Source organism: Oxyura jamaicensis, chromosome 3 (genome assembly GCF_011077185.1).
Source record: "Oxyura jamaicensis isolate SHBP4307 breed ruddy duck chromosome 3, BPBGC_Ojam_1.0, whole genome shotgun sequence".
NCBI classification, from domain to species: domain Eukaryota; kingdom Metazoa; phylum Chordata; class Aves; order Anseriformes; family Anatidae; genus Oxyura; species Oxyura jamaicensis.
In genome coordinates, this window is record NC_048895.1 from 116,431,163 (window position 1) to 116,446,203 (window position 15,041).

At 46.4% G+C, this 15,041-nt stretch overlaps 2 protein-coding genes across 4 annotated transcripts in view; one reads left to right on the forward strand and one right to left on the reverse strand.

Moving 5' to 3' along the window:
- Positions 1–775, reverse strand: part of HMBOX1 (homeobox containing 1) — a 104,474-nt gene extending 103,699 nt beyond the window's left edge. Inside the window, exon 1 of one of the 2 annotated variants that reach the window (XM_035322857.1) lies at positions 722–775. The gene's annotated coding sequence lies outside the window, so the exon portion shown is untranslated. The remainder of the gene's footprint in view (positions 1–721) is intronic. The other variant, XM_035322863.1, reaches the window with a different exon arrangement.
- A 4,575-nt stretch (positions 776–5,350) lies between these two features.
- Positions 5,351–15,041, forward strand: part of INTS9 (integrator complex subunit 9) — a 67,047-nt gene continuing 57,356 nt past the window's right edge. For both annotated transcript variants that reach the window (XM_035322855.1, XM_035322856.1), the window contains exons 1-3: positions 5,351–5,475; positions 10,221–10,281; positions 12,711–12,773. In XM_035322855.1, coding sequence (XP_035178746.1) covers positions 5,411–5,475; positions 10,221–10,281; positions 12,711–12,773 — 189 coding nt within the window. In that variant the 5' untranslated portion in view covers positions 5,351–5,410. The remainder of the gene's footprint in view (positions 5,476–10,220; positions 10,282–12,710; positions 12,774–15,041) is intronic.

Consider the following 15,041-nt stretch of genomic DNA (forward strand, 5'->3'; position numbering starts at 1 on the left):
GGGTTGAAGAACTCAGCTCAGCCTGTCTCGCAGACGTATTCTGCGCCGAAAAACACCCAAGTCTCGGGTTGTTTTAACCCCAAAACCGAGGGGAACGGGTCAGCAGCATTCCCTACCCCTTCCTCCGACCGGTCCTGGGGGGTAAACGCGCCGTTCTTCGGGAAAAAAAAAAAAGACCCCGGGCAGAGGCAGAGAAGCACCAAACCTCCTCTCTCCCATCTCCTCCCGAGAAGTACCGAGCAAACAAGCCGTGACACCCCACCCAAGCTCTTCGCACACATTTAGGGAACGATTTCCCTCGGGGTCCCCCCTCCTCCCCCTGGCGTTCAACCCCCCAGGAGCCAGAGCCCTTCGGACACAGCCCAGATCCCCCCCAAGACCCCCTGGAGCCCCCCCCCCCAGCGGGGGTGACACCGAGATTCCAATCGGGGGCCCTCCCGTGGCCCCTCTTCCACCCCAAAAACCCTGGAAAAGCCCCGGGAAGGAGCCCCCGGGAGCCACGGAGCCCCCTCAGGCACCCCGAGAGGGAGAAGGGGGGGGGGGGGGGTACAGAAAGAAAAAGGGGGGGACAGGAGGAAAGGAAGGGGACAGAAGGGCCCCCGCCGCAGCCTGGGAGGCGGCAGCAGCCCAGCCCCAAACTCAGCGGCGAACAGGACCAAAACAACCCCCCCAAAATTAATTAATAATAATAATAATAAAGCAAGCGGCAGCCAGCACCCACCCAGTCTGAGGGGACTCCGCCGCCGCGAGTTCGTCCTCCCTCACGCCCGGGGGAGGGAGGGAGGGAAGGGTGGGGGGGGGGGGGGGGGGGGGGGTGTTAAAATACTAATAAAAATAAAATAAGGAGCTCCCCTCCCTTCCCGGGGGGGCCCTCCCCAGCCGGGGGTACCTTCCTGCCCGCCGGGGGGCTTCGGAGAAACAAGCACCCCCCCCACCCCCCAAACCGCGGCTGCAACTCTGAGAGGGGGCTGAGGGACTGAGGGGGCTGCCCGTACTCCTCCCCCCCCCCTCCTTAGGACCCCCCCCGGTCCTCCGGACCCCCCCTCAGTCCTCAAGATCCCCCTTCAAGATCTCAGGACCCCCTCTCAGCTCCTCACGATCTCGCCCTCCCCCAAGTCCCTAGGACCCCCTCAGGACGCCCCCAAAAGCCCAAGACTCCCCTCCCAGCTCCTCGTGATCCCCCTCACAAGACCTCAGGACCCCCTGAGGACGCCCCCAAAACCCCAGAACCCCCCCTCCCCCGTCCCGCTCCCCCGTCCTGCCTCCCCCTCCTCCTCTCCGTCTCTCTCTCTCTCTTTTTTTTGGCTCAATCACACCAGACGGACTGTCTTTGTCTGTCTGACAAGCGCCATGTTGATATCAACATCCAAGCTCCCACCTGCTGCAGCTGTGAGACCCTGGGACTTGTAGTTCCCCCTTCCCCGGGGTGACGGGGAGAGCCGCGGCTCGCGGACTACAACTCCCGGCGTGCCCCGGGGCGCTCGGCACGCCAATGGAGCGCGGGGCGAAGCGCGGCGCGGACTACAACTCCCGGCATGCCTCGGGAGGGAGGTGGAGGGGGCGGGCGAGAGGGGCGGGCTCGGCCATGACCTCATCGTGGGCGGTGAAGGGGGGGGGGGGGAGCGGCGGGACCACAAGTCCCGTCATGATGCGGCGGCGGGGGGGGGGGGGGTTCTCAAGCATTGGCTCCCTGCCTGTGGGTGAGGGAGGAGGAGGATGAAGAAGAGGAAGAGGTGCCGGCCCTCAGCCCCTCACACGTGTGCTCCCCCCTCGGCCTTGCTCCCGAAGCACCAGCTCGCCCCCAGGACCGTGGCACAAATCCTGCTCCTCCTAAAGCCCGGTGCTAGTCACTGCCTGGGGGACCCCCCCTCTGGAGGGGGGGTGCTTCTCGTCAATGTTTCCCCTCTGGTGTTTTAAGGGGAAGGTTTTCAGAAAGTGCACGGCCCGTGTTGCTGTTCCCCCTTTTCAGCCCTTTAAGTTTCCCAGAGGCGTGGATTCAGCTGCAAATTCATTTTCCAGGAAGGATTTATTTTAATTCATAATTAACACGGTGCAGTTCGGAGGCGGTGAGAGCCCGAGCAGCTCTCGGGAAAGCCGAGTGCAACGTTCGATGCGTTTCACCTCTTGTTAAACAGAATCTCATCTCTCGGGCTTGAGACGGAGAGGTTTGTCACAAGGAAGCTTTGCAGAACAGAACTTGGTTTCTGGGCTTGTTTTGAAGCTTCCAGTAACTCCCCGTCTGTGGTGTAACTGTAAAACTAGTTCCTCAGGCAGGTGGCTGAAGGGTTGGTCCCCCATAATCGTACGTACGTAATCAGGCTTGGCCTGGATGAACCCGAGCAGTGGGACAAAGCATTGCTGGATGTGACCGTGGAGGCTGACATAATTCAGGGAAAAATTGCAACCTTTAAATCAGCCATCTTTAAGTGAAGTCTGTAGTGGAAATGTGGACTTCTCTGATGTGTCTAGAGCCTTGTGTAGGGATAGGGAGAGGGAAAGGGCGTGGGGTGGACATGCGAGCTGTCTGCCAGCTCTTTTACAACATTTTTTAGACCTGCGTACGCATTTTGGGAGTGGGGATCATAAGACCAAATTCTTCATCTTGTCTTTTGTCTGCAGTTATGACTGAATCTCAGGGCTGCGGGAGGGAGGGGTTGGGTGCTATGTCATCCTCTTTTCTCATACGTTTGGTTTGAATTCTGAACGAGGCAGAGGTCACAGCCTGCAGACCTGATTCCACATCCAGTGAAAACGCTGGACTCCTACAACTGCAAATGTGCCGTGGTCGAGGGAAATCCAGAACCCAGTTGCTAGCAGGGGATATTAGCATTGGAACAATGCGCTGCAGTATTTGTTGGCCGCAGTCGCAACTCAGAGCACTGGCTTTAACTTGCAAAACATGAAATGTTTTGGAGCTGCTAGCACGAGACGTCATCTCTTTTCTCTGTCCCCTTGCCATCCATGAGATCACCAGCAGTGCTCCGGGCTGGCGAGCGCGCAACGTGAACCAGATGTCTGCTGAGAACCTATTGCCGCGAGGGCTTCAACCCCTCATCTTCGTGCCGTTGCCAAACTTTCAGCTCATTTACAAGGCCCGCCAAGGAAGCTGTGAGCCGAGATGGGCATATTCGTAGTCTTTTTTCTATGCTTTTTGACTTTTCCATCGTTATTTTTTAGTGAGGAGATAAGGCACCTAGTATGTTAGCTGCACTGACCTGTAGTCATCAGGGAAAAAAAAGATGGAAGCGAATAAACCTGAGAGCAAAAAGGACTTGCAATTTAGCCTGGTCAGGAGTATTATTTACTGGGGTCTCTGGATCTGTTTTAAGTAGTATCAGCGATGAACTGGCTAGAAGTAATCTGATATCACACTTAGAGTGCACGTAGAGATGTAACAGTGCAGGCATTCACTATTCCTTGGATTCCTAATCTAAAATTCTAACAGAGGAAGTTAGAAGTGTCACATGTGCAAATAGCTGCATAGCATATATGGGTTGCTTTTTTTCTTCTGTTGCTTTATGTGAATCTGATAGAAAGAGTCCATTGACTCCCAGGAATCCATTTGCCATGGTGCGACAGCCACAGATATAGATTATTTTAGATGCTTTTAAAGACGAAAAAAAGGAAGATTTTCCAGTTAGCTTGTAGATGTCAGGGTCACGATCTTACTCGTGATCCTTTAAAAACGGGAAGAAAGTGTTTGGCTGATAAAAGCGGTGATATTTCATCGCCTTTTTAAATGACTGGTAGTTTAAAAGCTACAAAAATAGTTTGGATTTTATTTTTTTCCTTCTTTCTATGTTCTTGGATTTATAGCTTCAGTTGCTGAAGTCCCGGTCTGGTGAAAACCTAATTTCACGTGCGTGTTTTACATTCACAAATAAGACACCTGAGCAGGTGTGCATGTGTACACACTTCTTCGCCAGCTTGCTATTCTAAGGTTTTCTTAAACTTTGGTAATAGCAGGCAAAAATGTAACGTTGCTCCTTGATAGTGAAGGCTTTATGAATTTAAAACAAAAGCCTGTGATAGTCTTAATTTAATATTTGGGGGGTTAGTAGCGTTTCAATATTTAAATGTAATTTTAAAACATCTTTTTGATGAATGTGCGTGAATATTCTCCTTGGGAGTTGTTAATTCCAACAGTTGCGGTCCCGTGTTAACATATTGTGAGCAGAGCCAGAAATTGAAATGATTAATCTGCCTTCTTTCCACTTTGCGAAGCGCAGAAAGCAAACACAAGGTATAAACGACTGAGAAAATGACTGAGTTTTTAGTGCAGCGCATGGACACCCGGTTGATATTTTTCATTTTAATTGACAAAAATTTGAACGTAAAAGCCAAGTCTGACCACCTGAGGGTTAGCGTGATACCAGATGCCCGGACTTTGAGTTGCAAAAACATTCGAGATGCAAAAATCTCCTATTCTTGCGGTCCCCGAAGAACCATCGAATCCCTCCTCGAGGAAGAGAAACCCTCACGCTGAGGTGGCCGCGCTCTATTCAGACACTTGTTTCTAATCTCGCCTTTTAAAGGTAGCATTTTTATTCACCTCTCTTCTTATTCAGAGCTTCAGCTGCTCCTGTACCTCGTTAAATGTTTGTCGCTCTCCATACAAGAGGTGGCTGCATCTCAATGATGCCAAAGTGCCCCTGCACATAACCCGCTCACTGGCTCATTAAGCTTGCAAAGCATTTGGGATTTCTCAGTACACAAACTGTGCCATTCAGGGACGGTGGTCCATTCCCTGGTGTTTCCTGTTTGCGTTTTGCAAGACAAAAAGCAGGTGAGAGCATGCCCCAGAGCTGCTGCAGCACGCACACCTACGGCTTCCTCTGCTGAGCTGTGCCAAGCAGCCGCAGGAGGTGTGGGCTGCACCTTGGTTGTTGGTTTAGGCTGGTTTCTTAAGAAATAAAACCTGTGCTTCTGCAGGAATTCCCTCCCTCTGTTTCCACCCCCAAGTAGTTTTCAAATTCTCTAGCCAATTTCAGCCCAGTTTTGCCAGGAGGACTGAATTCTGAAGATACTAATTTTCTGCTTTTTTTGGTGCAAATAGCTGGTTGTTAGAGGAAAGAGATACTATACGTGTCCTAAACTGGGGAGAAAAGCTCTATCATCCTCTCATGGGATGAGGAAAACCTTGCCTGAAGAAAATCTGCCTCTTAATACCCTGATGCAGGGGAATTTCAACAAGAACGCACACTTTTGAGACAGCAATTCATAGGAAATCAGATTTCATTCTAGTGTCCATGAAACTGTATTTAAAGATGAGGAAAAAAAGTCAAGTTTCGGGGAGGCGGCTGTGTTGGTAAAGGTGATGAGTAACATCCTCATGTTCTTCTTTCAGTACTGCCTGTCGGGACATCCGACCTTACCATGCAACGTGCTCAAGTTCAAATCCACCACCATCATGCTGGACTGTGGGCTGGATATGACGTCCACCCTCAATTTCCTCCCGTTGCCGCTGGTTCAGAGGTATGTTCTGCGGCCTGTGAGCACTTAGGCTGCGCCTTCTTGGGTTGCAGTTGGAGTGCTCTGCATGAAATGGTATATTGGAAGGAGGGAGGGGATGAGTACAAATGAACTGCATCATCTGATATCATAAATAGACTTTGTTCACTTAAAAATTCCCTTTATCAAAATAACGTCCTTTGGCTCAGTAGACGGAAGACGTTTTATGGATTTATTGATTGGTTTTTCTAGATAATTTATTCTAAGCTTCAGTAAAGTATTGCTGCAACTGCTCAGCACAAGTGAGGTCACATATCTGTCATCTTTCTGGCTTCTTCATGCAAGATGAGATAAATGGGTAACTGAGATGGAGTGCGCAGAGCCCAGCAAGTACTGTTTAACCATCGTCTTCTCAGGCTTTTTGTCAGAGCACAGACTAATGCAAAGAAAAATAGCACTTAACCGTCCTTGTTAGTTGACTTGATAGCATAATTGTTCCATTTTAAAATTTAAATAAATAAAAGTGCAGTGCAGCTGGGCACAGGAATGGAACAGCAGTGAAATGAAAGTAGTTTTGAAGACAATCCCAAGATCAAGACTTCCCGTCCTATGCCCTAACTACAGAGTAGTCTTCTCCCAGGCTTGTAAATGGACTTGAATATTCAGTTAGGGTGACTTATGTCACGCATTAAATGGAACAAATTACGAAAACGGTGGCTTGGGAAGGTGGGAATGAGTAGCTCCTGGTGATGTGAAGCTAGCAGGAGTTTTCACAAAAAGCCATTGAGTAACTTTGATCCAAAAAGAAACAAGGGAGGCATTTTGTGGGTTCAGGGGCGTCTTGGTTGAAAGGGGCAGAGTATAACCAGGAAGAGTTTTGTAAGTGACCTAATGAGCTTAGAGCAGTTGACCAGCACTTCCTATGATTTGTTATTTCTTGGAGAGGAAAAGCAGGGACAATGTATTCATTATTCTGCAAGGATGCGGAGTTCCAAGATCTGCTCTAGGGTGTGCAATGGATGCCTTAAGACAGACTGTCATGATCATTGATTTTTGTCCTGTTCCATAATGTGATTGCTAACTCCAATATTTAGGGACAGTAGCAGATTTTGAGGGCATCAGAAATACTTGGGGAAATCCAGGTACAGACAGAATTGCCTTGCCTTAGCTTTTCCCCACCCCCAAAGAGAAAAAGGAAATAGAGAGAGGAACACATAGCAAAACTGGGTGGTTGAACAAAGGCTTAAGAGGTTCTTTAGAACTGCAGGCATCAGCGCTCCCGGGGGGATGTGCCAGCTTTGTCTACTGATAGCAGGCCCTGGGAATGAACAGCCAAATTGCAGGTCACAACCTGGAATTCCCCAAGTACCTCCAGAATGTCTGCACTAAAATGACTCAAACTCAATAAGAAAGGATGTCAGATTTGACCCCTGATGGCCCAGTGGAATCGGAGCAAACAGTTGGATTTAAATCCAATCAATCTTGTCGGTAAGGTGATTGAACACCCCTTGCAGCAAGGATTGTCCTAAGCACATGGACTTGAGCAAGTAATTGATCTCTTCGGTGTTGTACAAAGCAGATGTCCTGCAGGGAGTTGTGGAAGTGAGTTAGAAACTTGAGGAGGAAAGTGGCTGCCACTAAAAAGTCCTTCCCTCTCTGTAGTGCTTATTGTAGTACCATTATGTATCTGGTCTCTGTCACCAGGATGTCTAAATACCTCTACAACTCAAATGTGTATTATTAATGTGGATGGGTGATAGAGAGCTGACATTATCATCTTCCAGAGGAGAGACTAAAAGATGGACCGACTGCCTGAGGTCTTGCGTGAAGCTTGTAGCAGAGCAAGAATTTGAAAATCTTGGATCTCGGGTTATTGCCAGCTGTATTTCCTCTCGGGAGTGCTGCTTCTTGCAGCTAGGCTGAGATGGGCCCGTGGGAGACCCTGACCAGAGAGGAGTTATGCTTCTCCCTGCCGTCTTTAAACCAGAGATCCCCAAAGTAGGATCCATGAACCACTTGGGCTCTGCAAGTCCTTATATTTGGTCTGGAAAAATGCCCCAATTGTTACCTCTGTGGAGCATAAAGGTATGATATTAGAGGATTTTTTTGCCATGCAACTGGAGCCTGTGTCCTACCTGACATGGGACCTCCTTAAGCAAACATGTTGAGAGCCTATGCTTTTAATCTCTTAAGAGTGGAACGTGCTGTAATGTTCGATTCATTAAAAGGACTGGACATTTTTTAGAGCTCTTTGCTCTTCAAAAAAAGCCCATCAAAAGGTATTTAGGATTCCACCTTGTCCGGGAAATGGCAGTCCTTGTTCTCACCAGCCCGTGGAGCACGTGCGAAGTACTGCAGTTGCCAAGCTCTCCATGCCAGTTCTTGTACTTTAAAGGAAGTTTGTCAACTGGAATTTTCTCCCCTGTACCAAAGTCAAATGCAAAACGGTAAAATGAACATGTGGGAAGCTCTTAACCTTTCCTGTCTAGCCATGACACACTTGCTCACATTATTTATGTGACGGTTCTAGCTATTTTGGATTAATCAATCACTCTATTACAATGTCAAAACTATGTCGGCAGGAACCGTGTTACTTCTTGGCTTCAAGGTAGACTCCTTTCTGTCCTACGTTGCTTATTCCACTTTCACCCCCGGACAGGAGCCATCTGCTAATTTTGCCTCTCTTGACAAGTCTGTATGCTCTTCAGTGGATGCCAGCTTTAGCACAAGTCAATAGAGCTCTCTCATCATGAATAAGGCAAAACCACACAGTAGGCTAAATTAGGAGGAGTATGGCCAGCAGATCAAGGAAAGTTCATTCCTCTCGGCCTCATGCTGGTGAAACCACAGACTGATCCAGGTTTGGATTCCCAGCTGAAGGGGGGTGCTGAGAAACTGGAGAGGATGTTCAGGGGGCTCCGAGATGACTGCACAGAGAGGCTGAGGAGCCAGGTTTGTTTCCTCTGGCAGAGAGGAGGCTAAAGGAGGAGCTAATAGCAGTCTGCATCTACCTGAAAGGAAGTTACAAAGACAACAGAGCCAAACTCTTCTCAAGTGACAGACAGTATAAGGCTAGTGGCCACAAATTGCATCTTGAGAACCTCAGGCGGGACATTAGCATCTCATTGATGAAGTTTTTCTTAGTCTAGCACTTTCACCCATCCCCAGAGAGGCTCTAGAATCATCCTCCATGGGTTTGCAAGATGCGGTGAAACAGAACTGTGACTGACCTGGCCTAACATTGGCTCCAGGATGTTGGGCTACAGCCCTGCAGGTGCTGTTCCACCCTACGTTTTTGTCCCTTACCTGTCACATTCCTTTATTGGGGTGGTTTGTTCTTGTATTCTCTCAGCTTTTCCCTTAGCTCTTTTGCTTACTCTGCAATAACTTTGCCCACCCCCTCGGTCTCCAAAATACTGAAGCTGTGTATTTAACGTGTCAGCTCTGAGTTCCATTTAGTCACCTCATTTTTTATATCATCAGGCTTCTTCAGAATTGCTCCTTATCTGCAAAAGAGAGTTACACTTATCTGGTGTAGCTTCTCCTGCTGCTGCTTTATGGCACTTCCTTCTGCTCTCACCTCTTACCTTCCATCTTCACTCCTCGAGTCTTTATTTCCCCCTTTTTCTCATGACTTGCTGGAATGCCAGTCAGGATTTTTTCTCTTACACTGATGTTATTCTTAGCACAAGATTCTGAGCCATTGAAACACTTCCTATTTTCAAGATCTTAAATTCAAAAGCCCTTACAGCATATTCCTCTCTTCAGAGTTCAGTGCAAAACACTTGCAGATTTCATTGCAACCAGGTTTCTCAAGTTCAGCCTCCAAATCTTAAGTTGTTGCAGGGCTTGGTTGCAGGTAGGTTTCATTCTCTCATTTCCTGGGCTCGTCTGGATTTCTGTAGGCATGCTTGATCTTTGGGGGATCTGGGTTGACAGCGGTGTCAGGGCGAAGTTATAGGCTCACATAAAAGTCACGTGTCACTGAAGTGTGGTGACATGAAATGCTGTGGCAATTCCTGTTGTAAACTCAGGATTACAGTGTTATCCTTGAAGCTTCTTTATTAGCATTTTAAACTTTTTTACTTAAAAAAAAGAGGATGGGAGGGGTGACTGCTGACTGGTACCAGACCTGCCAGCATAAAACCTGCAGGTCGCAGCAAACCCTGCTTGCTCCTTTCTTCTTCCATCACAGGCAGATGCCCGGTACAGATGTTGGTGTGGGTCTTCAGGGTGAGAGCTGAGCATAAAACCATGGTTTATGTGGATACAAAATCAAACCTTCTCTGTCTATAAATTACTTAGGCCGCGGTTTTGGTCTTGCCCTGCCATTGCTAATGTGACTGTTTTTCTGTCATCTTCTGTCCCAAGGCAGATTCCGTTTTACTGTGCTTTTGTATTGTTTCAGACATGAAGTTTTCTGCTGCCCTAATCCTTCTTCCATTTACACAGCCAGTTTCACCTAAGGCAACTTAAACAGCACTGAGCCTTTTTGAAATTCTCACCATATATGACTAAAACCAAACTCCCTGCGTGTGTCACCCTCTTTTTTTTTTAAGCATATAAGTGTCGTAATCATGATTTGTAAAAGTCATTTCAGTGAACACTTAAACACCATGAAACTGTCTGTCTGTTTTATGGAGATTGTTAGCTCCCTGAGACAGAGATGGTTTTCTCTTCCTGCATGACACCAACCAGAAGCTCTGTGCCTAATGAGTGATAATGGTAGAATTCATTTTTCAATGTATTTTTTTCCTCTCTTTCTGCAGCCCCAGGCTGTCCAAACTTCCCGGTTGGGTTTTGAAAGATGGAAGCACGTTTCTGGACAAGGTACCGTACTGATGGTTTGAATTTTCTTGCCATGTGAAAAGCCAACCGACAGATTAGGAGCTTTCCCTACAGGAACAATACTTCCATGCTGACTCATCGCAAAGGTTTCTGTGTGTACCGTTACTGGCCGTGGTGTCCTTGTAGAGCAGAACATTTTGAAACAAAATGCTAATAGCAACTCTGAGGCTTTCAGTCTTCAGAGGTAGCCTGGCTTTTTTAAAAATGCCTTTTAAAATGCAGAAATCATTTGTTTGAGCGTTTTCTTATTTCACGGAGCTCCCTAAATAATAGTACTTTACCTTTGTAGAGTGCCTTTTTTTTTTATTCAACAGTCTCACTTTTCTGACACTAAAGTTTCATAACTTGCTTGTAAATGAGGTTGGTATCGTTCCCTCTTTTAGACAGGAAAACCGTAAGTAAGTGAATGGTTTGCCCATGGGAGGTCTCTTACAGAGGAAAAGCACGCCTTTGGCCTCTGTTGTAATCAACATGTGTTCTGCTGCCGGACATAGCAGGGAGGATTTTATCTCCAGCTTCTGAATTCTAAGACACGGGACTGACTCAGCTACATGAGAGACACTTTTTTTTTTTCCTTTTTTCCCCTCTTTTCATTACATTAGTTTTGTAATGAGAATTTATCTGGGGCTTCAACCGAAACTAGGCACTGCAGCATTCAGCTTGATCTGCCATAGGGGAACAATGAACACAAAAATATGTCAGATGCTAGTAAAATAGGCATATTTCTCAGTTGTGTGCAACAGTAGATATCGGTAGAGAAAATACTGTTTTAATAGACTGTTCTCCAACTATGTGAACATTAAAGGATAAGAGTAATAATAGTTGCTTTTGTAGAGGACTTTTGGGCTGATCTGATTTTTACAGGCAAGAGAGCTGAAGATTGTAGATTAAAGACCTGAGTTTTCTTCTCACTGGAGACAAAAGAAACTGTACAGGCAGCACTTCTGTTAGTAACAGCTCTATTCAGAGCACATGCTAACTGGGAAGCACAGAGCTACAGAGCCTCAGTGGCAGGAATTGAGTTACCCAGTTAGAATTCCCTGGAATTTGTTTCTCCTGAACCCCGTTCTTGGTCTCAGAGCCTTTGGATTCTGTTCTGTTCCGACGAACGGAGAGGCTGTCAGTATATTTCCAAGCGGTGTATTTACATTTCTGTGGTGCTGCTGCAGTGTGTGCACAGGAGAATCTTCAAACTTGCACAGTGTCAATGGAAATCATGCGTTAAAAATTCAAAGGCAGCATCTCCTACCTTCACCTTGACCGTTGTAACTGCTTGGAATGGTAAATACTTTGACCCGTGCTGGAAAAAGGCAAAGGAAGGAGTCAAAGGAGGATGTTTTATCATGTTGGGTGGACATTCCTGTTATAGCACTCTCTGGATGACAGTTATAAAACTTACGTCCTGGAGAGGCATTGAAATTTCCTGCGATCTAGTTTTAATCATTTTGAACTCCCTTGAGATGAGGTTAGGAGACTTCTGCCACTAGATGTAATTGCTCATTCGTTATTAGTTGGCAGGTGCACTGTAATTATTAAGAATTGGATTCAATCTTTAATTCTATCAGTCTGAAGCTGGCTGAGACCACTCACTTTAGGAAAAGCAAGAGAAATATCTGTGAGAGAAAGTGTGGGTGATAGCTAGCCCGTGATGCATACTAGGATTAGAGTTGAGAATATTTTTGGTTGCTGTTTTCCATACTGAAAAATGTCACATTTCCATTGACAACAATTTCTGATGTCAGCCCTTGAAAAAGGGGAAGAAAACAGGACTGGAGATCTAGTAGGGGTAAATATAATTAAAAGTGCAACATGGAACTTAAAACACCTTTTGGGAACTTATCAAGTGTTCTGAGACAGGCTAAAAATCATGTTCTGCTACTAGTAAGACAGAACATTTGATGTTTTTGGGAACCAAAACTAAATTGCGAATTTGTAATGTAGCTGGGACACTATAAGATTGCTGTACCGACCTTCCAGGTTGGGAAAGCTGCAGTTCCAAGAAGAGAGGTCTTCTTGACCCGTGTTTCATTTTACTTCTGATTCTGGTAGACAAAGACCCCCTCTGTTGTTAAACTCAGCTTCATAGGACAGCACCTCTTTCACTGCTCCCTTCGTAGCCCCAGCAAAAGCAGTCGGTGGTTAGCACAGTTTGTTTCTGCACTTACCAGAGCGTCCTGCCTTCGTTCCTCTAAGTGAGGATCTGATCCCTTGAAGTACCGAGCAGCCTCGCTTCCCATGAAAGCAATTTCAGCAGACTTGCTTACAACAGATGATGTGTAGAATGGGAATAAGCATAGTGTAGTAGAGGATTGGAAACTACCAATGATAAAGAAGAGACTTGGAAGTGCAAAACTCACCGTATTGGAATAACATATTGTATTTTCATGTCTTCTGATTTGTTTTTCTTGCAGGAACTAAAGGAGTGCTCTGGGCATGTGTTTGTAGATTCTGTGCCTGAGTTCTGTTTGCCAGAGGTGAGTTTATTCCAAAACATTACTTAAAAATCTGACTGCTGTTGTGTGGGAGAACTTTGCTAAATTATTATGTTTAACAGATTCATGCTAATTTATTACTACTCAGTAAATAATAATACTGAAACCTCTTGGTGCTGAGGTACCTCTAGTATCTATGACACTGGAAAAAGAATGGAAACATCCTTTTTCAGCAATGATTTTGGGAAGTCTCCTTGAGCAGGTCAACATCTCACAAAAGAATAAGGAAGACCTAACTGTCCTTTTTATGGGCCCTCCAAAGACAATATCGCTGAGCTGGACTTGATTATGACAGGATGCATGTGCTGATCTAGATAAGGGCAGCTCACGAAGACAAGGAAGGCTGCTTGTCCCTAACCATGGACCCATGGCCTGCCTTTTGGAGCTCCCCTGGTGGGGCTGTGGTTGAGGCACTGTTTGCCGCTGGGTTGCAGTCAGAAGTGCTGTCCTGCCGGCAGCAAATTGGAGTTAAAAAGTTTTCCTGCCTTTTGCGCTATTCATTGTTGGGTCTTCAGGTGAAGAGCCACAGTCGTAGCTGCTCAAGTAGCTGCTGCTCAGGTTGGTTTTGCCAAGAATACCTGGGTTTAAAGAAATAAAAGAAGGAAAACAAGACTATTGTGCAAGTGTGTGAATTAACTGGGCTTACCTGTCTGCAGGAGAGCTGAAAGAGTGAAAAGCTGAGCCGTGAGCAGTGAGGATGAATGATGACGAATAGTCTGGGAATAGTATCCTCTTTCCTCAGCTGTGTTCAGGCTGTGATAACATCAGTTCTTTCATTTCACGTTGGGATTGCTTTTGGGCAGGGATTTTTTTTTTCTTTCTGCCTGAGCTTGTTGACAGGAACTGCAAATCTGTCTTGGAAGATTGCTGTCAGCTTGCTGGGATTCTAGCTAGCAGTGTTTATGCCTGTTGATTCCATGAAACTCACCTCTCACAGGTTCTGACTCTTATCCTGATTCTTCAAAGCCAGTTGGCAGCTCTGGTACTGATTTTGGGAAATTATATCAACAGATCTGTGTTTGTTTGTTTTCCCCAGCAGGAAAGGATATAATCTGATCACAAAATAAAAACACTGATAATTCTGCATTCTTGTGTGCCTTCTGGTTACTGTCCTGTGGAATGGAAGAGGTATAAGAAGCATCTCTATGCCTAGAATGTGCCGTATGTCCCATATTTTGGGAAAGAGTGTAGTTTCTGGATTCTGTTTGGAATTGAAGCAATGTGAAGGAATGCTGCTCATGTAGGGGACTTCACAAATAGCCTCTTAAATGCTTTCCTTCCCCAGGTTCCCAACAGATGCCAAGTCTTCTCCACAAGCACTAGGATCAGATCTGCTAGTGACACACAGCTCACATCTCCAGCTTTACAGGCTTCCCTGTCTGGAGGAGGGTTTAAAAATGTTGCTGGTGTTCAACAGCACAGTATAAGAAGGAGCTTGTGTGAAAACAGTTTTGTCTTTCTCTTTTCGTGCCACTTCTTTTGAAGAAACTTGTCTGCAAAAGCGGTTAGAGAATCACGGTATCATTTCCAGGAACACCACTGCCAAAGAAAGCCAAGTTTTGAATGTAATCCAGAAGCCACAAGGTGATAAGAGGCTGTCTCAGCAGCAGAGTACACTTCCACATGTCAGAGTGCAGAGTGCGGCCCTTTCTTTGCTTGGCAACCTTCTGGTCTCTCTCACTTCACATTCAGGAAACATTTTTAAACCTCTTCACTCCGTGGGCACTTTCAGTGAGATTGCTGTGAATCCCAGGGAAGATTTAACTTTGTTTTGGTTTTGACACCCTTTCATCCTATTAGCAAATGCTTCCAGGATGCTGAGACGTGGGACATTTAAGCTTGCAAAGTGATGATCTGTATCCTCCTCCACCTCCCCATGGCTCGCTGGGCTGGAGTGACTCCCTTTTTGGTTCTCTATCACCTGGACACAGCTGAAAATCAAACTGTGAAGGACCAGCTTGGTAGGAGCAGGCATCAGCAGGCTCTTTGATACCACGTAGTGAGTGTACTTTTGCCTGGCAAGCTTGGTAAGGTAGAAAGTGTCCTGCCATGAACTGGAGGATAGTGTTTCACCTGCTGTACTCAGACTGGAGATCATGCCTCTGAAATCAGCTGTGATCATGGATTGAAACCATGAATGCTTAGTTTTGAGTTAAGCAGCTTGTCACCGGAACACTGTGTCAGCCCTCTGAAAAGACGAGTGACCTACTTTCTTGCCATTTTTATTCAAATTGCTGGACCAAGCCTTGT